Source organism: Serpula lacrymans (genome assembly GCF_000218685.1).
Source record: "Serpula lacrymans var. lacrymans S7.9 unplaced genomic scaffold SERLAscaffold_1, whole genome shotgun sequence".
In the NCBI taxonomy this organism is placed as follows: domain Eukaryota; kingdom Fungi; phylum Basidiomycota; class Agaricomycetes; order Boletales; family Serpulaceae; genus Serpula; species Serpula lacrymans.
The window spans coordinates 1,920,474-1,946,264 of NW_006763290.1; the positions used below are offsets into that span (position 1 = coordinate 1,920,474).

Below are 25,791 nucleotides of genomic sequence, written 5' to 3' on the forward strand. Positions count from 1 at the left end.
TGTGTTTCTGTAGCCACCCAACAATGTGATTTTCAAGAGTTAATTTTGATGAGCCATCTACCAAGCTGTGAATCTATATTTCAGATTTCATCAGTTGATAAATCACAATATGTAAGATAAAAACAAACAAATCTTTGAGCCATCTCTCGTACTTGATTGCATTGTGTGCATATTGCACTTGTAATCAGCTTCTTGTCTTTTCTGTTTTTCCACTGATCTTCAATCCCAAGCTCAGTGGTCTGTTGTGCGACACACTTCTACTCAGAAAATAGTGAGTGCAAAGAAAAAAGAAAAAAGACTTACCATAACGTCTTGATACATAAGGACAAAGTTAGTGCAGTTACCCTCATTCATGAGGTTGCTCGCTATGCTATAAAAATGGCTCTGGGAAATAAATAATAAATAACAAATATAGTGATCTGGTGACGGTGACAAGAGATAGAACTTACACGAAGCGAGTCCGAGACACACTACTGAGTTTTAACAAGACTGCAGAGGGTGGCTACTTCAGCTGAAAGTGATACAAGAATTTTGTCATGGTCTTCAAGCAGCTGCAGAATATGTGTTTCACAGGCAAACAACATCATACATATTAACTGGTGAGACAACAGCAATCCAGATGCTGCCTAGAATTATTTCAAAAATGTAGTTAGGAAAGATGAAATGTTCTTACCTTTTGAAATAAGAGTAGATCCTTTGCATGATCACTGTCAAGCTTGTATTGACCTGTGAGAAGAGCAAGAGCATGGACCAATTCTGAGGTAGCATCCGTTCTTGTAGCAGCTTGATGTACTAGCCTGGACGGTACAGATTCTGTAGGATCCTCCTCCTCAAAATCACTAAATTCATCATCCTCTAACCTAGTGCGCTTGTTGCCAGCCAATGATAATGACTGACATGCAGAGGCCCTCCTCAGTGGACTCCTGTGCTTGGGGGAAATACTCTGTAGGTTATAGTTAATATGCACTCCACCGCCATTACTACTATTATTCACAGTGGGGCCTGCCAGTGTACCTCTGGAAGGAGTTGAAGCAGAGTTGTGCGGGTAAAACAAGTGAGGCTGGGATCTTTGAGCAGTATTTCCTTGCGGAAAATAAGGGCTCATCAATCTTCTAACATCCATGTTGAGTCGAGCACACAGAATCCTCTGTGGATGTTTGTGGATTGACAACAAGGTGAAGCCTGATGTGGCAGCTGTCACAGCTGGGGTAACACATACACGGTGTGGTAGGTAAAAAAAATGCTAAGTCCAAATTCTCTATAATACCGTTCTGCTACCATCCTGCCTCTAGCTCCAGCTCACATGCTACCTGAACAATATCATCTATATCAAGTGGAGGGAGGGCAATGGTAAAATTTTGGATGTACTTTTCATCCCACATCTTAGACACATTGAGAACCAGTAATTGACTATTGAAGTGTCGCACTGCAGGTTCTTGTTCATCCTCGTTCAATGTATATATGGCGGAAAAAAGAAAGATCTCATCCCCCAGCAGCACAGTTACACTGTATGTTTGCGCTACAGAGAATGTCCTACAAAAATTAGTATTACACAACTGAATGATGATTTTTGAACAACAAACTGTGGGCTTCATCAAATAGTAATGTTCGGTAGCATGCAAAGATGGCATCCAATATGGGTGAACTAGCTCGCCAACTTGATATTCTTGAACAAGAATCCACTCTGCTTCTCTTTCGATCCATTTTTGTGCAGATAGCAGGATCTCAACCACCTTGCCAATATGCAATTGCCTTTGTTTACGGAAGACTATAAACTCATCTAATCCTATGCAATCATTGTTCATTGCAATGATATTGCGGTGTCAGGCAACAAATACGAAGCTATATAACAAAGCACAATGCCTGGTCAAGTCCTTACTGGAAGGCGGTGAATCAGGGTATGAGAATGAAGAGTATCGGTATGAGCGCAAATCCAAACTAATATTGAACTAGAGAACAATACATCAAGTATGTACTTCTCTATATAGTGAACGGCGATGGTCAGACCGAGAAAGGGAAGTACTGAGAAAGTGGTCTGACCAGCTAGCTAACCAATAAGAAAAAAGGAGAAAGTGGTCCAATCTATTGTATTTACTAATCGTATGAGAAAATGTATTGGTAAGGGATGTGCAATTGGCTGTATCAGTAAGCCCATGAGAAGGCACTGACTCACAACCTTCTTCGCTTATCAATATTCCTACGAAGTATTCCCAGACATAGCACTGGATCGTGGCTATGTCATCTGGATATCTTCTCGAGGGTCGACAACAAGTCTTCCTCGTTGTAGGTACGATAGAACGTGAGTGTGAAGAGAGAATAAGAAGAAAAATGATAAAAGTAATAAGACACCTGCTGTAATCTCTAGTCCAAAGGCAAGAGGAGTGACGGGGATCGAGTCTGCTAACCACGACATGACGGGAATGCGATAAGAAAAATTGATTCCTCACATGCGGCAGCGGCACACAAGTAAAGTGTCATCAAATATATTGAGGTACTGGAATGTGTCAGTCTTTGTCCAGCGGATGGCAGGCTTGCTCTGGACAGTAACCATACTTAACATGCATTTTATAAGCTTTAGCGGATACATATGCAAGAACTTAAACAACAAACCAGGTAGCATATGTGGGGGCACTACAAGTCCGAGCTTCCAAGATATTAATGGCGGAGATGTGACCAGTGCAAGAGCTGAAGGGCCAGCACAACTCCATTCCCAATTTTCATCACCGACAAACTCTTCATGTTTGACTTTGAAGTATCCACCAGATACAAAGTGGCGCAAACATAGAAGTCCTGCAGCACATCTAGCAATGTCCTGGGATGGTGCTTGCTGATTTGAATTGACCGACCAGCCACAAATAATGCTATTAAATGATTCTTGTACTTCAGTAGCGAATAATGTGGCTGGTCCAAAGCACTGTATATGATCAATAATGTGTATGATGAGGTGGAACTTGGGCTTATTAAACCAACGAGGTGTCCATTGGACAGTGCAGTTGAGGAAGTGATTGATGGAAGCCTCCAATCAAAGCTTAACATATTAATTGTCAGATACGGCAGTCAGGGCATAGACAGAAAGTTAATCACTCACAAAGTAACTATTCTTATCATCAATATCCGGTTGCCATACAAGAGGGGCAAGGACGCATAGAGCAGCCCATGCATTGAGTATCTTTTCATCTAATAAATCATAGAGAACAAAAACTGCCACCTGACTGATCAAGTAGAAATCACGTCCAACAAGCAATCCTGCATACTGAACAAGGGTATGCCCCCACAACCTCAAAATACTAGGGTCGAGGCCAGAGACATCTAAACTACTTAGTCGAACCTTTAGGATTTGTTTTTGGTCATCAGATAGCCGCCCTACAGCATCTCGCCAAAAGTATTTGAGAAAACCAAGAAGGATAACATGGAGAATTTTGATAGGTGTGTCGGAGTGGGGATTTAAGTCTGTATTTTTGTATTCAAAAGCAAATCATCTACATATAGTAAGATAACTCACCTTGTATTCGCCATACTGAGCTAAAAACATTAGAAGGCAGGTTTCAAACAGCATTATGCAAGGCTTGCTCAGCCACTCGGCCCTTCAGACCCTTACAAACTTTGTCTAACTTAGCAAAAAAGTGCTGCAAAACTGTGTCCTTTACACCGGTAGATGCTTGTAATAATTGGTTATCCTTTTGAGGTGCCATGTTGACCACATTTTGAAACATGCCCCGAGAGGTTTGTTTTGTTTCAGCAGGATCACGAGCTTTTCCTCCCTATAGCTTGATTTTTAGTGTACTACCTTGGGATATTTATAATTCAGATACCTTTATAAATTGTTTGATGCGGTCTACCATTCCTGGTATTGTTTCTTTCTGAGGGTGATTGCCATCTTCATCCTCCATGTCATTGTCATCCTTCCCTTTCACCCAGCAGCAGCGACAGAAAAATTTTGATTGCAAGCCTGCATGGCATGCAAACTCGCTGTGCATAGGATTATCACCTAGCAGTGCCAGTACTGATATTATGACCAGCACTACCTCCTTGAATACACAGTCATAAGCCCAGATTCCGGTGTCTTGACATGCACTACACAGAACAATTAGCATGATGTATGGCCAAAGAGTAGCTGGAATATATACAGAATCTCATTGACAACCCCTTCTAACATTTCTAGAGATGGTGCAGCATTTGATGTATATAGAAAGTGCAGGTTGTATTCCCGATGCAGATGTTCTCTTGGAAGGCCAGCAGCACTCATGAGAAAGCTATTGTGTTCATTCCACTTCTTTGATTGATTGCCAGATGTGTCATCACAGTAAATGAAAACAGGGTAAGCTACTACTTGTGCACCTCCAGCCTTTGTACGCCATGGATTGGAAAGAGGCTGGGTCCACTGCTGAACCTGTCCCAAGAGATTGGGAGGCCAAAAACCTTCATAGAATAGCAGTTAGTACATGTAATGTGTAAGAAAAAATACAATTTTACTAAATGGCACATCAAAGCGGGGCATGTTTGGCCCAAGATAAGCATCCTTCAACCCTTCAAAACACAAGGCTAGCATGTCCTTGGACATAGTCAATTCTTGTCCTTGTTCAATAAGCCATCCTTCGCCACACGAAACTACTCTCCATGCTCGAAACCACACATATCCATTTGTTTTAAAAAACATATATGGCATACAAATAGTGTTGTCATTCAAAAGTGCTGGCTCATGAATATAGAAATCCTGTGATCCTATGCGATACATAGGAGTTGTTAAGTTGGAATCGAGTTCATATAGCCATTGGTGGGCTTGGCAAATTTCATTCGATACTGTTCCACTATCTTCTGGATAGACTTTGAGGACAGAGCGTGTCATGGGATTAGAAAAATTCTAGACAGATGATTTAGTTACATTATTTGACGGATATCAAAAGAAATTTGAGTACCAATTTTACAAGAGACTCGGGTCTGATCATATAGTATGTATGACCAAGGCACCCCATATGTTGCTTGATCTCAACACTGCACATATCATCTAAATCCCATCCCATCTTTTTGGTTTGAGCAAGCAAAGAAGTGCCGCTGACGCCGTTCTGCTGTAATAACCACAAAATCACTTCAAGTTCATCTCCAGAAAATATACTTCGTGGTAAATTTGATATAATGTCAAGTGTACAGGACTACAGATATGTTAGACACGGATAGAGAATGAAATAGAGATGCAAACAAGACAATCACTCCATGGATGCCATGGACCTTCTGCATCGTGTGAAACTCCACGCCGATGAGATGTTGCTGCTGAAATTGTAAGTTAAAATACATGTATAATGTGCCAAAAGTACTTACCACTTATGTTACCATACAGTTCATCCTTGTCTGAACGCTCTACATCACCCTCATTATTGTCACTGTCCACTTCTAAGTTATCCACATCAAACCCGTGATCACAATGATAGCCTCTACAGCTCGTCAAGCTGCATGCCTCATCTGCTCCTCTACTGAAACTTGTGGTTGATCAAAATCATGACCAGCATAGTCAGGTCCATTATATTCGACATCCATTGGAGTGGGCAGATGAGCTGATGCAGAAAAAGTGGGGTGGCGGTGATCAGAGGGCCGAGTAGTACAATTGAGGGATTGCTGCTGTGGGACGAATAGTCCTGCCGCTTCAAGGAAGGCATCAAGGCCAGAGTTGCCTTGTGCAAGACTATTGAAAGCTCCCTGATGCTCATTTTTGTCTCTGACAGCAGCCATATGTGCAGCATGCAATTCAGTGGCATAACTTATGACCTCATTTTTGTGTTTGCGAGAAAACTCGTGGCGAAGGGCATTGAAGAGAGGTTGGTTTTGGGGAGCATCTGGACAGCGAAGGCAAGCCCAAGTGTTATTCTGCCAGTTTAATTGGAAATCTGGCTTGAATATTATTATACTAAGATCACCTAAGTGGCACACATGAGTGAACATACTTTTGGGTGCAGTGAAAAGACCATGATGAAAAAAAAATAAACAACTGTGTGCATTAACTTGCACGTTGGAGACAATGTTCAATGAGATGCTGCTGTGTGATTTGGCTGTGTGATGCGACGGCAATAAAATGACTTGAAGCGTGGGAAGCGTTGGCTTGTGAAAAATCTACAAATAATCTTTACAGACCAACAGCGGTCTCATTTTCACGGCCATGTCCCGGTATTGCACTGTAGTCAGATCAAAGGACTAATAAACCTAAGTGAAGCTCAGCCACTGCCCGAGAGGCTATAAAAACAGCTGAGGTATTCCTATACTAAACCTTCTATTACTTATAGTCGGAGGTGCTACTCACTACAGTATAATAACTCCTAGGAGTACAATTGTGCTCCTAGGAGAACAATGGTTACTCCATGGAGTGGTGGCTATGCTCCATGGAGAACAATGGCTGCTTCGGCAGAGACTGGGTTTATCCAGTTTTGTCACTCCCGCTCGAGTGCAAACGTAGTCCCATAGCTTTAGAGAATTTCCAGTGTTTTTCATGAGTGAGGGGTTTAGTGAGAATGTCTGCAACCATATCTCCTGTAGGAACATATCTGATTACTGCCTCTCCCTTTGATACTAAGTCATCTTGGATAAAATGATATTTCCGTTGAATGTGTTTTGTGCGAGCACAGAACTGTGGATCTTGTGTAAGAATGATAGCTGCTTGATTGTCACAGTGCAATATTGTAGGTCCATTTTGAGCATGTCCAATTTCTTCAAAAAATGTCCAAAGCCATGCAAGGTGTTGTCCAGTATTGCTCAATCCAATGTACTCTGACTCCGTGGAGGATAAAGCTACCATGCTTTTTCTTTTGCTTGTCCAGGAGATTACTCCTTGGATGGTGATAAAGACAAACCCTGATGTTGATCGAGACGTGTCTGGGTCTCCAGACCAATCTGCATCTGAATATCCATAGAAATCCATGTCCATGGAGACATCTGTGCCATCATATCGTAGTTCCATGTCCCTGGTTGCTTTCAGATATTGGAGGACACATTTTGCAGCTTCCTAGTGATGGCTCCTTGGAGCTGAGCTATGCCTGCTTAGTATTCCAATGACGTAGGCAATGTCTGGGCGGGTTCCAAGCATGGCATACATGAGGGAGCCTACAATTAAGAGGTATGACACTTGACGCCCTTCAATATGCATCTTGTGTTGCACAATATCTTCCCCTGGAGCATTTGCAAGGAGTTTTGATCCATGGGCCATTGGTGTCCATACTGGTTTGCAGTTCTTCATTCCAGTATGCTCCAGGACTGTGTCAATGTATTGGCGTTGCAATAGGGATATTGTTTTGTTTGAACAATCACGTTGGATTTCTATTCCGAGGATGTATTTTGCTTCTCCAAGGTCCCGCATTTTGAATATGGATTCGAGTTTGGCTTTTGTGATATCCATGAATTTTTGGGATGAAGCTCCTGGGAGGAGGTCATCTACATAGACAACAACAAACCATATTTGTTTGTTGTCCCGGAATACATAGAGACATGTTTCTGCATTTAGTCTTGTGAAACCGAGCTCCTGGAGCTTGCGATCAAAAGTTTTGTTCCATGTACGACCAGCTTGTTTTAACCCGTAGATGGATTTCTTCAATCTCCAGCAGTATCCAGGTTGGATAGGAACACCCCCTGGAGGACACATGTACAGTTCTTCTTCAAGTTCTCCATTGAGATAAGTTGTGGATACGTCCATTTGATCAAGTTCTAGGTCGTACTTTGCTGCCAGGGCTAGAATAATCCGTCATCACTCTATCACGGGTGAGGGAGGCTATCACAACACAATGGGATCCGCACCCATGTACAGTGATTCTGGACCTTCTGGGCATGCAACCAATCAGTATGCTTTCCAAGTACACCTTGGTAGCTTAGTTGGTAAAGCACCAGACCATGAAAGCTGGAGTCCCAGGTTCAAGCCCTGGCCAATGCATGTTTTCTCATACTATAAACAAATGTCATAATTTGTCACCAACCCTTGAGTCAGCGCATATTACCAGCATTGGCCTATCATGGACCTCATGAAGATGCGACATAAGAATACAAGCCATGCAGCTAAACTTGCAGAGCAAGTCACTGTTGCTTCTGTTGTCATGGGTAAATTGTTAGCAACAAGTTGGGCTTCTTAGGTTTGCCACAGGGCGTGAAGATCGGATGGAGAACAATATCTTAATGTTGGAGCACGCGGCACATATAATCTAGTTACAGCATGTTACTAAAATGATCTTGCTATGCTATATGTGTTACAATTGACGTACCAGTACCTACTTACGCTTCACTTTTTGTACTTTTACTTTTCTTTTTCCAAGTCACATGACCAGTCATGTGACCATTTACTTTACTTTACATTTTTCGACTTTTCATAGTCACATGATCAAGTCATGTGACGCAACACCTGACCAATGTCTAGACTCATCATGTGACCGGTCACATGCTAGACATCGGACTTTAAACTTTATTTACAACTGTACAGTACCTTATGTATTTTAGTATATATACAGGAGCAATACATGGGGAAGGACTCAGCGAGTCCTCCTGTTGTCTAGCACAACAAACCCATTGAAACCTGAGGGGTGATCCCTCCTTCTCTCTTCTCTTATACTTGTCTGAGTTGTGTGCCAGAGTAAGAAACTCTTGGTCGTTACAATATGCGGAGTTTGTGTGGTGTGGTGTGGTGTTTCTTATATAGGTATATACAATATCCCTGGTATTTATCATGCATCTGTTCCCAATGTTATTCACATTTGACTGGCAGCGGTCCTGTCCGGCTATACCTGCTGAACGAGTTGTTATCTTAGTAAGGTAAGGTTTACAATCCATAGCAGAGTAACGCCAGTGGAGCCTAATTTCAAATGTCTGCAATACATCAGTGAAGTGTTGTTCTCTGGTTAAGGTGATAGCATACATACATTTTTTGTTGGAGGAAAAAACAAACAATGGTTAAGCATATTGGTAAGCAATAGTCAGTGTTGGAGGTGAAGTAGTTGGGTTGCTGAGGCCAGAGGGAAGAAGAAACAACTGCATTTGAGTGTTTGCAAATATTATGTTGATCTGTCCTTGTGACTGATAATCATCACTCTACATCAAAATTGGCCCAACTTTAATTGTGTTACATGGTGTTGCACTATCTTTTTTAGCCCACTAGATCTCCAGGTCCTACTGATTGTCTAGTGAGATCATTCTTTTTGTGTTTCTTGTGTGTAGCATCCTTGCATGTCTCCACCCTCAATGGATATGGGTTTTTGTATTATCAGTGAGACAATAGTTTTTGTAGTAGATCCTGAAGACAACAGCTTTTTATGCACTTTCATTACAGATACAATGGCCTTGATACCACCTCTGAGGCTTTTATGATGTACATAGCTTATCCACCTGTATGTTAATCAAAGTGTCACAGTGGGTCCTGAAAAAAGTTGGGCTATTGCATTCATTCGTAAAACCCTGTTCCTTTCTATTACTAACAACTGCTTCTGTGAGCCACATGGACACCAATATATATCCCATGTTCGATGGTGCATATGAAAATAACCCGGAAGGAAGTAATCACTCAATGACTGATATTCCAAACCTGGATATGGGAGTAACAGCAACTGATATATCTGTAGACAATCAAGTTAGAGACTCCCTTTCACAAGCTATGATATGTGAGGACTCTGATGAAGAAGAAGAAGAGGTCTGAGATGGCTTGTTTGTGCTACAACAGGTGAGCCGTATTTGATATGGATGATTCAGATTTAACCAAATATATTCAGTTTTGGGCTCATCCGGAGGTTGTGCAATCAGCAGACAATACTCCCTATGAAGCTTCCTTGAAAAAATCTGTGCCCTATACTACACAGTCACAGCTCCTGGTATACTTGAGCTTGTTCATATATGACATGACTCCTCTAACAGCTACCTAGCAGGCTACACCCACAATACCAGAGCCCCCAGAAATAAGCTACCAGAGAGTGTACTTCGAGGTTGATGAATCTGATATTCTCCACAGGTGTTTGCACAAAGTAGAGAAAGAGAAACAAAGAGAGAGGATTTACATGTCATCAGAAGTGAGTGTGATTGTAATTGATTTGTGGTCCAAGATATCATGACATTAATTTGTGTTCTAGCTCTGGCGGTGCATGCAGAGTGCACAAGCTGACCAAACAGAAATGGTGCTAGTAGACACATTGGCTGGTGCCAAGATCTTGACAAAGATGGATCTTAGATGGGGGTACAATAATGTATGAATCAAAGAAGAAGATGCTTGGAAGGCCACATTTACGTGCCACCGAGGATCCTTTGAGCCCCTCGTCATGTTCTTTGGGTTGACAAATTCACCGGCGACCTTCCAGAGCATGATGAACAAGATCTTTGCAGATATGGAAAACTGTATCGTCATTTACATTGACAATTTATTAATATTTGCGAAGTCAGACGATGAGGCTGAGCAAACCCAAAAAATGTAATTTTAAAGTGAAGGAAGTAGACTTCCTTGGCATGATAATTGGCCAAAACGGAATCAGGATGGATCCTGAGAAAGTTCAAGCTATATCGGATTGGCCAGAACCTACTCACATAAAAGGAGTTAGGGCCTTTCTTGGCTTAGGCAATTTCTACCAAAGGTTTGTTGAAAAATTTGCAAAGATAATGAGACCGTTGAACGATCTCACTAAAAAGGACATTGTCTGGCACTGGGGTGCCAAAGAACAAGAAGCTTTTGATAAGCTTAAACAGGCATTTACAACAGTACCCATATTAGCATTTCCCGGGTTAGACAAAGAGTTCTGGCTAGAAACTGACTCTTCTGATTTTGCTACTGGGGCTGTTCTGTCAACTAAATGCCCTGACAATCTTTGGAGGCCTTGTGCCTATTTATCACATAGTTTGTCGCCTACAGAGCGCAACTATCAAATTTACGATAAGGAGATGCTGGCCATCATTTGAGCTTTAGAGCACTGGCGGCACTACTTAGAAGATGCTAGGCACCAATTTGAAATTTGGACTGATCATAAGAATCTGGAGTATTTTATGACGGCCCAAGACTTGAACCAAAGACAGGCTTGCTACGCGGTGTACCTGTCTAGGTTTAATTACAAATTAATTCATAAGCCTGGTGCTCCTATGGGGAAAGCGGATGCTTTGTCCAGAAGAGAGGATTATGCCAACGGCATCAAAGATAATAACAAAGGTGTCACCCTGATAGATCAATCCAGGGTTGCCAAGATTTGAATTGATCTTCTAGAAGTCTTTAAGAGAGACATCTCCTCAGAAGAGAAGGCGCGCCTTGATGGCAATAATAACTATTTATGGAAAGATGGGCTCTTCCACTTTAAAGACAAAATCTATGTGCCTGAGTCCGCAAGGATCAAGGCAATAGATAGACATCACAACACTCTGGTGGCTGTGCACCCTGGGTGGCAACAAACGATGGAGTTGATCTCCAAGAACTATGTGTGGCCTGGCATGGTCAAAGACGTACAGGAGTATGTAAAATCCTGTCTGAGATGTGCCATGGCAAAGAACTCTCATCAACCGCCAGCCGGTAAACTTGTGCCAAATCCAATACCAGCTGGTCCCTGGCAGGATATATTGGTCGACTTCACGACAGATCTGCCTGAGTCAGACGGGTACAATTCAGTAATGGTGGTAGTAGATCGCTTCTCCAAAGAAGTAGTATTGATTCCCACCAATAAAACTATTACCGCCGCTGGTACGGCAGATTTATTCAAAGATTTTGTGTGGTCTATCCATGGATTGCCAGAAATGGTTATCTCCAATAGGGGATCACAATTTGCTAGCAAATTTATGAAAAAACTATTCCAGATGCTGGGCATCAAACCTAAATTATCAACGGTGTTCCATCCGCAGACTGATGGACAAATGGAGAGGCTCAATCAGGAATTGAAGCAGTATCTCCGGATATTTATTAATGACAGACAGACAGATTGGGCGAAGTGGCTAAAGATAGCCCAGTTCTCATACAATATTAAGCAGTCGTTGGCTACAGGAAAGGCACCATGTGAGGTTACAAGATTGTACCTTCCTAGAATGGGTGTAGGACCTGGCAAAAGCAAAAACAAGGCTGCTGGGAACATGGTCAAGGACATGAAATCTGTCTTAGACAAAATGCGCAAGGCGCTATTCAAAACTGCAGAGCAGATGAAAGATAGGGCAGAGCGTAGACGCTCTAAGGCCCCTGACTACAAGGTTGGCGACCTGGTCTGGTTAGATACCTACCACTTAAAATTAAAAGATCGGCAGTCTAGAAAACTGACCGGAAAGTGGATTGGCCCTTACCGGATTAAGGAAGTCAAAACCAATGCGGTGGAGCTAGAGCTCCCAAAACGAATGAGGGTAGTACCCAGGGTCAACATTAGCCGTGTAAAACCCTACAAAGGGCCGCTGCCGGGACAACGCGTAGACCGGCCCGGACCAGTTGTAGTCACCCAGGAAGGTGAAGAAGAGTTTGAAGTTGAATAAGTGGTGGACGCACGCTTGAAGCGTGGAAAATTAGAATTCCTAGTCCTATGGAATGGCTATGGAGACGAGGACAGAACATGGGAACCAAAAGCCCATCTGGACAATTCCCGTGACGCTGTTCGCGAACTTTATCCTAAGAATCCCTCGGCTCCTAGGAAGCTCAGAGGCATGGATTCTAAACTTTTTAATTCCCTTTTTCAACCTATGCCCAAAAATCTAACTACTACCTCCGGTACTTGGTCCCGCCTGGAAGTTGAGCCTTAGAAGGGGGGTAGTGTTACGATAACACATTTTTGGACCTTTAATGTTCATTCTCCTCTTTAACCTTTTACTGTAGTTTTCACACTCCGTGCCATGTGGCACTTTTCCTTTTGTTCAAACTCCACTTTCTCACGCTGCACTGCCTTTCTTTCTGTTTTAGATACAAGTCTCTCACGCAGTGGAGCTGGTCACACAAGCTGCGCCCTCTGACATCATCAGCCACTGCCTTTATCAACTGTATAGTATATATGTACAAACAAACCTGTAGTAGTATATATACCCCGATAGATCAAGGAGACTCCTCAGCGAGTCCTCCTGTTGTATCCTCACAACTAACTTGTTGAAGTCTAAAGGGTAACCACTCCCTCATCATCATCTCTATAGTTGGTTCTAGTTGCGCGCCAGAGTAACTAACTCTTGGTTGTTACATCAGCCAGTTCCTTGACTGTTACGGTCCTACCCACTTGGCAGCTGCCAAGCACATTGTGCACTACCTTAAAGGGACAAGATTGCTGTGTTTGCACAGGTCCATCAGATATACACCTTGTTGGTTATACATACTGACACCTTCTTTGCAATGTGTCCAGACACCCGATGTTCTGTTCTGGGTATTGCACTTCCCTCGGATCTGAAATTGTCTCTTGGTGTTCCATCAAACAAGCCACTGTAACAACCTCAATTTGTGAGGCCTAATAAATTGCTGCCTCTGAATTGTTAAAAAAACTAGTTTAGCTTTATGCTCTTCTGCTTGGCCTCCACAACTCTCCTCTTCTCTGTGATAACAACAGAGGCATTGTCCTCTCCAGAAATCCCTCCTAACTCCTGAACAAAGCATATAGATATTAAATACTATTTCATCCACAAACTTGTTTCTTCCAACCAACTTCTGTTACAGTACATAAATGCCAATAACAATCTTGCTAACACATTCACAAAACCACTTCCTTCCAAACAATTCAACCATGTCTGTAATTTTATGGGCTTTCAACCCTAATTTTTCCATCCCCCCCTGATTTTTTTCTCTTTCTTGCATTTGTTCTCTTTGAGGGGGTCTGTTAATGTTCAAAAAAACATACTTGTAGTATTCATTCCTAGTATTCTATTTCATCAGGTGACTCCACAACAATGAAGTTTATATTGTTTTTCTCTCTCATTTTCTTTTCCTCAGTTGGTTCTCTGACAACTGAGGGTATGTTTCTTATTCATTTCTTCTTCTGTCACTTCTGATGTAATACATACATATTTTATGTCTAGGTACTTCATACTCAACCAATCTAAGTTGGTTCTCTGACAACTGAGGATCTTATGTCTAGGTTTTCACATTGATATCCTCACAAGAGGCTCACCTCGGTATGTCAAATTTTCAAGTTGGTACCCTCTCCAATTATGTCAACGGTGTTTCTTGGTTATCTCAATATGTTTTCTAGAGCTTTTTTTTTGAAGGCTACCCTTTTGTGCTTGTTGTGTAGGCTTGTTATGTTTTGTTTTTTACAATATATTTATTTATTTCAGAATACATCAACTTCCAAACCTCTCATAGGATACAATGAGCACACTGACATAGCCAACACAGCAAGTAATGAAAGTGTAAATACAACTGTTACTAGGTGGTTTTAGGGCTGCGCTAGACAATGACTTCCACTTGCCTTCTCTGTGAACAAGTACACTTTTTGAGGCTCTCATTTTTGTCTTCACTATTGTTGTTGCTGTTTCTTTGGGAGCTGTGATTGAGGCTGGAGAAGGGCTTTATGGAATGGTGCGCAGTGCACTTTTGTTTGTTGACGTGGGGTGGGGGTGAGGTGAGTCAACTCAATATGGGACGCCTTTGTGGTCAATTGAGGCTAAATACCTCTGCTATGTCATCAAGGGAGCATTAATTGTTGCAATAAGCAATATCAGAACACGGAAACTCTTCTGAGTGGGATTAGACATACTATATGTGAATTACTTTCCCACACTGCACAGCTTCCTCTTATTTTTAGATACAACTCTCTCATGTGGTAGAGCTGGTCACAAAGGCTGTGCCCTATGACATCATCAGCCACCAATTTCATCAACTGTATAGTACACATGTACAAATAGTCTATAGTAGTATATATACTATACCCCAATAGATCAAGGAGACTCCTCAGCAATTCCTCCTGTTGTTTACCCACAACAAACTCAGTCCTACAAACTTTGGTTGTAACATTTGCTGCTAGCCATCACTAATGCAACTTTGAAGCCATGTTCTTTTGCAGGGGGCACCTATTTTTTGCGTAGTGATCTGACTTACCATCCAAATCAGCTCTCATTTGGACTTGTCAAAGCCTTGCATGTTCTGGGAGATTGCTCCCTGGACATTGGAACTAAAGTGATCTGCGTGGTGGGAAGGTACAATATCAAGCATAGCTGTTGTGGGTAGCATATAGAGTTGTACACGGTAGTACTATGCTGTCCACACATGTGAGTCAAGATAATAAGTCATGCAATCAAACCAAATGGGAAGGAGACCACTCAGATTCATCAGTCTTGCTGATGGCCATTGAGGACACTGATGTAATCCACACAGTGGGCCACAACAATAAGTGACTTGGATTTGAAGCTTTGAAGGCTCAATGTGCTGCAGCAAAAGGTGACTTTAATGCTTGAGGGCATCCTAAAGGAAATATTGTGAGCAGGTTTGCAAGAGCATCTACTCAGATCCAACTGAGCAGGATTAATCAGCAACAATAGAAGTCTCACAATCAATAGGAATATACAGGAGTGTAAATAGATGGATCAAATGGGGGGGAGGGGGGTGAGGGGGTAAAGTAATAACATATAATCATGACATTTCTGAGGCACCTCCAGCACTTTCAAACTTATGAGACTGTGTGCCAGGCAGTTGTCTGTTCATGAATGTATTAGATTTAGCAGTGTGACCACAGGGAGTGCATAAAAGCAAAGTGATTAGTATGTAGTACAAATGATGTAGCCTGACCAAAAGATACTTACTTTTCATGTCTGGGACACATTTGAAGTGTAGGTGCTTCAAACATTTGTCCCGCAGGCTGTTACCAAGTTTGTCTACATAATATTGGAGATGTTGTGCTCGCTGTTTTTTCAATATTTGCTTTTCAAATATTAGGAAAAACATCCAAGATGTATTGGCACAAAACATTTTTCCACTCAGTGTAAATGCAATACTTATTACCAATGTTCTGCAAAAATATGTTTTGTATATTTTCCCCAATGTTTCTTAAGAAAGCAAAAAAAAATTGTGAACCAAAAATCTCCAATGTTATTTACAAAAACATGCTAAAAAACAATGTCTCTTTTTTTTGAGTGATTTTCAAATATTTTATTGTAAAACATAGGATTTTCCCCCCAGTTTATAGTATTCCATGGTATTCTATATGATGTCATATCATGTGACCAGTCACGTGACTTCCAAAAGTAAAAGTCCAAAAAATTTAAATTAAATTAAAGTAAAATAAAAGTAAAAATAGATGCCAAAAATACTGTTGTAACACTATATGTTACAACCAAAGTATGTATACTCTGCTGCACAACTCAGACAAGCAAGAGTGAAGTGAGTGGGAATGGATACCCCTCATGAAAGGACCAAGTTTGTTGTTGGTAAACAACAGGAGGACTTGCTGAGGAGTCTCCTTAATCTATTGGGGTATTTATACTACTACTGACTATTTGTACATGTGTACTATACAGTTGATGAAGGCAGTGGCTGATGATGTTATAGGGCGCAGCCCGTGTGACCAGCTCCACTGTGTGAGAGACTTGTAGCCAAGAATAAAGAAAAGCAGTGCAGTGCAAGAAAGTGGAGTTTGAACAAAATGGAAAGTGCCACATTACACAGTGTGTGAAAACTACGAAAGAAAGTTAAAGAGGAGAATGAATTTTAAAGGTCTGAAAATTGTGTATCGTAACATATAGTGGGAATATTCCTGGTACAGTCAGGAACCAGGTCTTACAACCACTAATTGACACTGGACCTGGCACCAGTCAATCACTCTGGGCATCTGTAGTTTCCACATATCCTTTGTGTCTCTCAGTTCACATCTAACTAAGTTTATGGGAACATCAATTTGCTGTTGACAAAAATCAAGAGTCCTTGTAACACCTGCAGATTCCAATGACAGGTGGCTTGCTCACTTGCGGCCCGGGGTACACTATTTATAGTCTCCCTTGCTGACCTAATTCAATATATTGATGATAGTCGATTGATATCTTGTAAATAAGGTCTGCTTCAAAATAACGGTGGCGTGCAGAGTGCCCCCCTTCGGTGTCAATACAGCAAAAACACGAACACTATTCAAGCTCCGTTGATTGTCAGCAAGCTTAGCACTCAACAAAAACTCTACTGTTGTTAACCGTCTGTTCGGATGGGGGGGGCTATTCGGACATTTCTGAAAACATATGTTCCACTGTTATTTTTCCTCAACAACTCGACCCATAGCAGTTCTATATATTCTTACTACTTACTCCAACTTTCCTAGCACAAAATCCTGAATTATTGAGTGAGTTCCTTCCATGTGCGTGACTTTCGAGAAAGTAACGCTCTACTAAGGTACTGCAATCTCAGTTTCAAAAAGTTCAGGTGTGCCACACTCAAAATCATGTTCAAACACTGATAGTGCCGAGCAGAGCTCTAACTCAGCTTGTGTGACCTCTGTGACGTCCGAATAGCCCCCCCCCCCCCATCCGAGCTGATGGTTAACGACAGTATGCTAATCACTATGCCTGCCTCATGTTGAGTCAGATGAAACTGACCATTCGCACCGGCGTACCTCATCCAGAGGTCACATCCTTCTGCCTGGGCAGCCTGGACACTGTCTGAGTGTACAGCTATGGGCTTGATGTTCCAGTTGACAATCTCAGCCGCCTGTTCTGTTTGGTAAGCCCGATTAATTTGTGTGGTTAAGCCACTCAACTGAGTATTTCCCAAGGCAATGAGAGGGGTTACAATTAGATAACTGATGTGTCGGTAAGTCCTCAACTCCATGTACTGGATTTGTGATTAATTCTTGAATTAACAGTAGCAGGCCATAGAAGACAGCCGTTTTGCCACCTCCTGAGCTCGTTGTTCTTGTGAAAGCCATTGACTTTGTTCAGGTTGTATAGCTGCTATGCCAGCATTAGAATACATGTATCAATGTATCACCAGTATATATTTTTTTCGTCTGATTTCACTAAGTCCTTGCTCTATCTACGCAATGCCGAATAGGCCGTTAAGCCGATGTGTGCCGTGCAGTTTTCTCTCTACTTAAAACCACCGAACGGGGGCACCCACCAAATCAGCGTTATATTGGACTAGACTACACTATTTACATTTACTGGCTGATGATTAACTGTAATGCACTGTACATACAGTGAACATTTATGAATGATCATGGGATAAGTGCAGCCACTCCGGTGCCAAGGTTGCCCGGAGGGCGTTGTTATTCGTGACAGGGCTACCAATTTATATATGGCAGAATTGGCGGTGTATATGTTATATGTAAAAATATTTCGGACGCCCGAAATCCTCTTCACTGTCAAGTGTTTACAGAATAGAGAGCTTACTCATCATGCGGACCGGATAGCACAAGGGTATATATCCCACGGTGACTTATGCCTCTGAATTGCGAACAAGAGTTGAAATCATGAAATCCATACTTTCAGACAGAAGCTCCATTCACCATGGTTTAGCACCTACCAGATTCTCCTCATCAGATGGAGTGAAGTAATTGGCTATCTTGCTTTATAGTGATGATTTTTTGTTACTGAACACATTTGATAGTAACTCTTCTCCAGATTGGAGAGCGAAATTCAACGAAGTCGCCGACATGTTAGCGGAAACTCGTGCAGAGCTCGATGAATTCCATACTTCCAGCAAGGAGCTCGAAGAGGAGTTAATCAAAGAATTAGAACGAACGGAGAAAGCACAACAGGGTCTCAAAGTGAAAGTTGCTAATATGGAAACAGAAAGGGATGAATGGAAAGTATGTTTCTTCCTCTTTCCTGTTGATCATCAATCAACAATGTCACCATTTAGTCCAAGTTCATATCGCTTCAGACTACTCATAACAAGTCCACTGCCTTTGTCCAGCATGAACTCGATATGCTGCGCCAGGAAAACCATACAATGAAGGTTCAACTTCGGGAACTTGAGATGGGTAACGATGACCTGGAGAGAAATGAGCGCGCTATTACTTCAAGTCTGTTTGATGTGGAAGTGAAGTATTCTCGAGCCCTAGAGGACAAAATCTTACTAGAGCAAGATCTCTTAGACAAGGCAAATCTTGAGGAAGAATGCCAGCGTCTTAGAGATGAACTAAGAGGTAGGCATCCCACTATTCAGGTCACTTCATTGTTTATGACTTCGCTCGAAAGATGCCAATGTGGAGATATCGATATTGAAGGATCAGCTCCTCTTTACTCGTTCACAGCAACTAGGAGATGAGGCTGAGCCCACATTCTCATCTCCGTGCTCTGTCAGTTCTTGTGTTCCACCGCCAGTAAACGTTGATCATGTTGTAAGTACACAAACGCTGTCATCCCAATCAATCGATCTGCAGCTACATCAATCATCTCATCCGGATTGCCACCTACAAGATAATAGGCAGGGCTCTTTTACCAAACCCGTCTGCAGATATCCTCACAGTGCGGATCCCACATCTGCTGAATCATCTCGCCCCAACGTCAGTTCGTCCCCGAGCACATTATCTGTCCTTCCAACTTCTGCTTCTATTGCACAAGTGTCCAAAAGTAGCTCTTCCCTTATTCGCTTGCCTGAGATAGCATCAAAGAGCAAGGGCGTTCAAATGGTGTCTGAAATGAGAGCACGTGTTAGGAACTTGGAGCAGAAAATCCATACCCGAGTTCCTCGATTACGCTCAGGTAGTAGCTCAAGTCGGCAGGATGCAACAATTGTTGCTTCTACATCTACATCTCTTTTGACAAACGGCTCGCCTTCGCTTTCTATCGCACCATCGTCACGCAGGGACTCACCTCCGAATCTGCCTCACTACAAAACGGGGAGCCGCAGCGCGGACCTAGAAGAAAGTGACTGGAGATCAATGTCACCTGCTGCAGATACTTCTGGGTGGGTTTTTATTATGGATGATTCTTCGACAATCCAAAGCCCCAGCAAGGATCTCATACGAACCTCGAGTCCATTTTCTCCGACCATTATTAATCAGTCTCTTCCCCCTTTTGCCGAGCTTCAATGCACTGTGGACCCTAGTATTCGCAGGCCACAATCTCGCCCATCGTACTCGGGATTACGTTCAACAAGCTTGATACCGATGCGTTCTGTCCGTCCCTCTACCCCTCTTTCTGCCCACGCCCACTCCAATGATGATATACGCCGTGTTCCTGGCGTTGAGGCAAGGCGACTACTATGTGCTAGGTCTACTACAAACCCTGCTTTTCCTCCAGCACATACTACAATTTCCTCTCACGATCCTCAAGCCGCGTATGACTCATTGGCATGCAGCAGTGACAAAGACTCTGGTATGAGGCCTTCGTATATTTTACCCACCTCAGATGTCACAATGCGAAGCTCTACTAAAATCCCTGTGTATACAGCCACTGCGCCAAGTGAATTCGATCGCGCAAGGCGTGTGCAGGATGCTGGCTCATAAACAAAGGATAGATATCAATGGGACATGGACAATTGGAGATATTTCAATGAACCCAATGAAGTCCCTCTCGCAATATTGTAATGTTTCACCTGATGTACACGTTCACCTGAGTGACTCTGCCTCAAAAAGTATGTTGGAGAATATTTCAAAGGAATAAATGGGATTTAGTCCAAAAACTTTATAACAGACACCCACATATCGAGTGAGGGACTTGGACAGGAGGACTGCAAGTCTAGACAAATATTGAAAAACTGAAGGGTGTGTAGAATGGTGCAAATCTCAACTAATATTTGAACTAGGGCATACAGATCTTGCTAACTAGTCTTTTATAGTAAACTGCGATATTGATATTCACGAATAATAGAAAATATAATATGAATATTTCCCACCCCAGGCAGGGACCTAATACGTTATGTAAGGGCCTCAAAGACCTATTCTTTGTCGATGGGTTTGGGACCTTAAGTGTTCCCTCGCTGCCGAGGTTTCCCAGTATTTCTAAATACAGCGGTACTTGAACAACCCTCTGCAAACCCTCCTGTGGTGCCCTCTGGAGTTTGTAAAATATTTTTTTGTTTTAGAGGCCTTCTAGGGTAATATTTACAGCATTATTTCCATATAATGCATACTCTTTATGTGCTTGTGAAATGCTCTGTCAAACCTCTGTCAGACCCTCAGACAACCTGTAGGAATCCCTCTGTGAAACCTCGTGAGAACCCTCCAGCCGCTACTGTGTCCAGGTCAATCATCCATATATGGATATCCAGAGCACTACCTCCCAAAACATTACTGCTTTTGGAAGCAGCTGGCTCCATATCTTTGTTTTTTTGCTATTTCTGGGAATCTTAGCTTGTAGATATCACTTTAAACACCTATAGCATACTTAGCTGTGTATATTAATATTGCTCCACCTGACAGATAGTGTGTTTATGTAGCAGAATACCATCATAATTCAAAAAACATTGCCCAAAAAAGGAAATAAAAGAGGAAAGAGGTTTTTGGGATGGTTGGACAGGTTATCACAGCGCATGATTAGGCTCTGGACATTATCCAGACCTTATAAATGATTTTTTGTAGAGAAAACTGGTGCTCTTTTGCTATGCACCATGTCAGAAACACCAAAACAATGATAAAAATAAGAAAAAACATAAAAAGCAGAATAAAACATAGAATAGTGCATGATAATGGGCGCACTGTAAAAAGGCAGGATTGTGCTGGCAGCACAATCCCACCCCCTGTCTATCCCGCTCTGTCTTGCGCAACCTCAAAGCACAAGAAGAAAAATATTATTGGCTGGATGGTGACTTGAAATTTAGATAAGTTTGAAACACTTGTACAATTTTTCCAAACTAATATCAGTGTATTATCATAGGTTTGAATTTTTCAAGAGCTAGTTTGGTCAATGTCTCCAGCAGGATTTTACCCCAGCTAACTGCTGTGCCAAACTATCTTGCCAATATGCTGAGTGGGCCGACACAAGCCGTTAACAGTAATTGACCCCCCCCCCATCCCAGCCAATGTCACCCCTCTTTCCATTTTACTGGCAGGAGATACCCAGTTTGAAGCTGATCATTATTGACATAACAAAATCTGCCCATTGCCTTCATGCTCATGGCTCTCAGGACTTCGACCCAACTCAAATGCAAACAAAGGCCTTACAACCTTAGAAGTTACAGCGAGAAAATGGTGAGGAAAAAAACAACCACTCCAGCAGAAATTCAAAACTAAGTGAAAGTCGTCAACTGCAAGTGGACAGAAGCTAACAATATAGCACTGCTCGACTACCTAATATTTGTGAAGGATGAAGGAGCTGAAGGGGAAAACTTCAAACTGCAGGTATGAACTGGGGCCATTGAAGTGTTGAAGAAGATGACAAGCGCTGGGGCACCAAAAAATGTGATGGCATGCCATACAAGTGGAAGGAGGTGAGCACACCTATTTTTTTTGAACAAGATAATCTATCCTACCTTTGTCTAGCTCAAAAAAAGTATAATGCTGTCAACTTCCTGAAATCAGATAAGGTATTAGGCTTTACCTACCCGCAAGAGAAAGGTCTTGATTGGAATCTATCCAACAAGCCCGCTATTAGTGCTTTGATCAAGGTGCATTTGTCAAAAATCATACCGGAAGCCCTACTGATGTTTTTTTCAGCAATATCCTAAGTTTAAGCTATCACACTTCAAGAAAAGGGTATCTGCATACTACTTGAGACTCGCAACACTCCTGCCTGATAGGCAGCCAAAAGGAGTACATGTGTTTCACACAATGCAAGGTGCACCAGTGGGCAATCCTGCAGATGAGGATATAAATGATGGCAACAACTGTGGATACCTATTGGATAAGATGATAGACGAAGATATGATAGTGGTGAATGCCGATGTTGATGTTGACTTAGATGAGGACAATGAAGATGCCAGTGGTGTTTGGGTTGGTGGTAGCTATGTATACCCAGCTTGCGAATTCCCTCCAGTTTTTTGCTACTTCCAGTCCTGCAGCACAATCAGGAAATCCAGAGCGGGCTGTGAAAGACTTGGCCATTGAGATTTGCAGTGAGCTGGAGTCGGACCTAGATGACCGGAGCTTGGTGCAGCTCATTGAGTTATTTAATGCCAATGGTAAACACGTGCATACCTATGTGAAGTTGTCGAAGGTTAGAGAGGGTGCTCAAAAGTTATGGGTTACAAATTGGTTGAAGGAGTTGAGAGTGGGGGAAGCAGAATAAAGTTACTCTACCTGAGGCCTAATCTCTGATCTAGAGTGCTCCTCATTTTTTCTCATCAATGTCTCATCTTTGAATATGTTGTACTTGCTTAGCTATCTTGTATACTCACTGTATTTTGTAACCGTGCCAATGGACTTATGGATTGATTGATTGTGAGTGAAAAACGAAGCACATTGATATCGCTTGAGATCAGAATTGTACAAGTTAAAAGTTACGCATCACTGGCCCTCACAGCTAGAACTCGCTGATAATCTTCCCACATCTTCCTTGCAATACTATTGCGCAAGGTATTTGCTTCCTCGTGTGCTTGGGGACCAGTTGGTGCTGATGCAAGAGCCCCGTAATCAGCATTGGCAGGCTTTTTATTGTCTTCATTTAGATAGTCATCAATGTCATCTGGCTTATGTAGACGTATGAAGTTCTGGACCATGCAGAGTACAGCGGGTATGCTTGCCTGGATTTCCATCAAAAATTGAGCAGGACATATGAGAAAGCAGAACCACTGCTTTAGGACACCAAATATTTGCTCAATGCAATTTTAGGCCTGCGCATGACAGAGGTTGAAGAGTTCTTGTGGGTTCCTTGGCCTGTAGTCCTATTAGAATAAAATATAAGCAGATCAAAACAAGGATGCACCTGAGAGCTGCAAAACCCCACTTGGCAAGGTGATAGTGCTCCCCCCGGTAGAGAATGACCATTTATTTGCTAAGTCCAAACCCTGCATGTAGTACTTGCCAGGGGGAATACACAAATCTTGCCTTTGCGCACTATCAAATATTGTAGTGTCCGCTGCAGATCCCTCCCCAACCAGTTATGATGTAGGTGAAACAAATGTCAAATGTGCAGCATGCAAGACAATTGTGGGAGAGGCCTCCCTTTCAATTGCAAGCGGCGGTTTGTTCAGTGGCAGATGGGACACAAGGTATGTGTGTGCCATCAATGGCACCAAGCACATCTTTGAAGTACAGGAAAAGCTTGGGGTTATCTCTGATTTTGACGGGTGTTGCATCTGATACATGGGGAAGATAAATGTATGTCGTGTAGACTGGGGGTGACAAAAATGCAAATCAAACTTCTGTGAAATATCTAGAAATAGTTAGAAAATATTCAAAAAAATAAACAATAGCACTTACTTTGAGATTGTCTTGTTGGAATGCTGGAATTGTTCACCAACGTGTCTGACAAATAATGTTACGATAACACAATTTTTGGACCTTTCCTTCATTTTCATTCTCCGCTTTAACCTTGTATACTTTAACCTTCACACATGGTGCCACGTGGCACTTCCCTTTTTGTTCAAAACTCCTCTTTCTCGCGCCACATTGTCTTCTTCTTATTTTAGGTACAACTCTCTCACACAGTGGAGCTGGTCATGCGGACTAGGCCCCATGACATCATCAGCCACTAACTTTATCAACTGTACAGTACATAAGTACAAACACTCTGTATTAGTATATATACCCCAATAGATCCAGGAGACTCCTCAGCGAGTCCTCCTGTTGTATACCAACAAACTCTCTGCAGCCTAAAGGGTAACCACTCCCTCTTCATTTTCTTTATAGTGTGTTCCTGTGTGTGCCAGAGTAACTAACTCTTGGTTGTTACAGATAATCCTGTAAGAGATATGTACAGAAAAATGCCAAGTTTTTCTTCAGTCAATATATACTTTGTGCTTTGATGGCCCACACCACATAGAACCTTTACTAGCTGTATGAAAACATCTTTACTAACCCCCAACTCACAGCAAATACAACCTGGGTGACCCTCCACCAACTCATGCATCCATCCTTCACCAGTAAGCACCAATGTGTGGTAGCATTGTCTATTGATAGAGTTTGAGACGAGTGCAACAGACAGCAGGCTAAGAGACTGAGCAATGATAGCGGTAAAAGTAATGAGCCCTTGCTGCGTGTCAAACAGTAGCTGTGCAAGCTGTAAGACATATTATAGTATTAACATTTTCCTCTCATTGTCAGGTGAGTTGACATCCATTGCAGTGGTACTGTAGTACATTATAGCCTGATAATCTGGTAATATCTTTACCGCAAATAATATGTCAAACAATATGATTAAATTTCAGACTCAGTTACTTTGGTCCAGTTTGGCACAACAGCTAGCCGGGGTAAAATCCTGCTGGAGACATTGATCAAACTAGCTCTAAGAGTTCTCAATGCTGTCTACAATAGTGTGTAAGGCTCTGAAAGGTGGGTGCTCACTGTGGAAGGATAACATTGCACTAGTTTAGATCATCTTATTCAGTAAATTTTGTTTCTGCAGTGTATTCAGGCTTTATGTTTTCATGCTCATATACCCTAATAGCTTACTTGGTACTGTGTATATATCTCAGTATAATGTACATTATAACAACTATAATATACTCTATATTCAGTTCAGAGTGGAATAAAGCAATTATAGTAACTAAAGTACATTCATTTTGGGTTTTGGCACTGTGCTTTAAACCATTCTAGATGCACAAAGTATACTCTAGATGTAAGATAGTACACTATAGTATGCTATAGTATGCTATAGAGCAACTGACTTTCTACTGATTGTATTAATTGATATGAACTGATATGGCCAATATATTTGCTATAATAGCAAAAATTATGTACTAGTGTGTACTTACATATTAGCACTTATAGCCAAACCATATTTTCCTGATGAGGGTTGTGCCCTATGACATTATCAGCCACCACATTTATCAACTGTATAGTACATATGTACAAATAGTCTGTAGTAGTATATAAACCTGAATAAATCAAGGAGACTCCC

At 42.0% G+C, this 25,791-nt stretch overlaps 4 protein-coding genes across 4 annotated transcripts; 2 read left to right on the top strand and 2 right to left on the bottom strand.

Annotated features, from left to right (window-relative positions):
- Positions 1-32: 32 nt before the first annotated feature.
- On the bottom strand, positions 33-1,123 carry SERLADRAFT_404609 (uncharacterized protein; the record flags this gene model as incomplete). The annotated part of the gene is made up of 7 exons (XM_007312267.1): positions 33-73; positions 179-257; positions 304-370; positions 472-551; positions 674-860; positions 898-943; positions 1,015-1,123. 7 exons carry the CDS (start codon positions 1,121-1,123, stop codon positions 33-35), a joined length of 609 nt encoding a protein of 202 aa, XP_007312329.1.
- Positions 1,124-2,655: 1,532 nt separating this feature from the next.
- SERLADRAFT_404610 (uncharacterized protein) lies at positions 2,656-5,724 on the bottom strand (the record flags this gene model as incomplete). Its single annotated transcript, XM_007312268.1, has 10 exons — positions 2,656-2,901; positions 3,089-3,328; positions 3,503-3,522; positions 3,599-3,761; positions 3,813-4,074; positions 4,128-4,419; positions 4,669-4,861; positions 4,917-5,098; positions 5,317-5,388; positions 5,499-5,724. 10 exons carry the CDS (start codon positions 5,722-5,724, stop codon positions 2,656-2,658), a joined length of 1,896 nt encoding a protein of 631 aa, XP_007312330.1.
- A 12,561-nt stretch (positions 5,725-18,285) lies between these two features.
- On the top strand, positions 18,286-20,452 carry SERLADRAFT_454785 (uncharacterized protein; the record flags this gene model as incomplete). Its single annotated transcript, XM_007312269.1, has 5 exons — positions 18,286-18,397; positions 18,455-18,656; positions 18,710-18,995; positions 19,048-20,169; positions 20,245-20,452. The coding sequence occupies 5 exons, from the start codon at positions 18,318-18,320 to the stop codon at positions 20,298-20,300; spliced, it is 1,746 nt and encodes a 581-aa protein (XP_007312331.1).
- Positions 20,453-21,755: 1,303 nt separating this feature from the next.
- On the top strand, positions 21,756-23,019 carry SERLADRAFT_404612 (uncharacterized protein; the record flags this gene model as incomplete). The annotated part of the gene is made up of 8 exons (XM_007312270.1): positions 21,756-21,786; positions 21,920-21,983; positions 22,098-22,133; positions 22,156-22,222; positions 22,275-22,284; positions 22,314-22,399; positions 22,449-22,739; positions 22,768-23,019. The coding sequence occupies 8 exons, from the start codon at positions 21,756-21,758 to the stop codon at positions 23,017-23,019; spliced, it is 837 nt and encodes a 278-aa protein (XP_007312332.1).
- Positions 23,020-25,791: the final 2,772 nt, after the last annotated feature.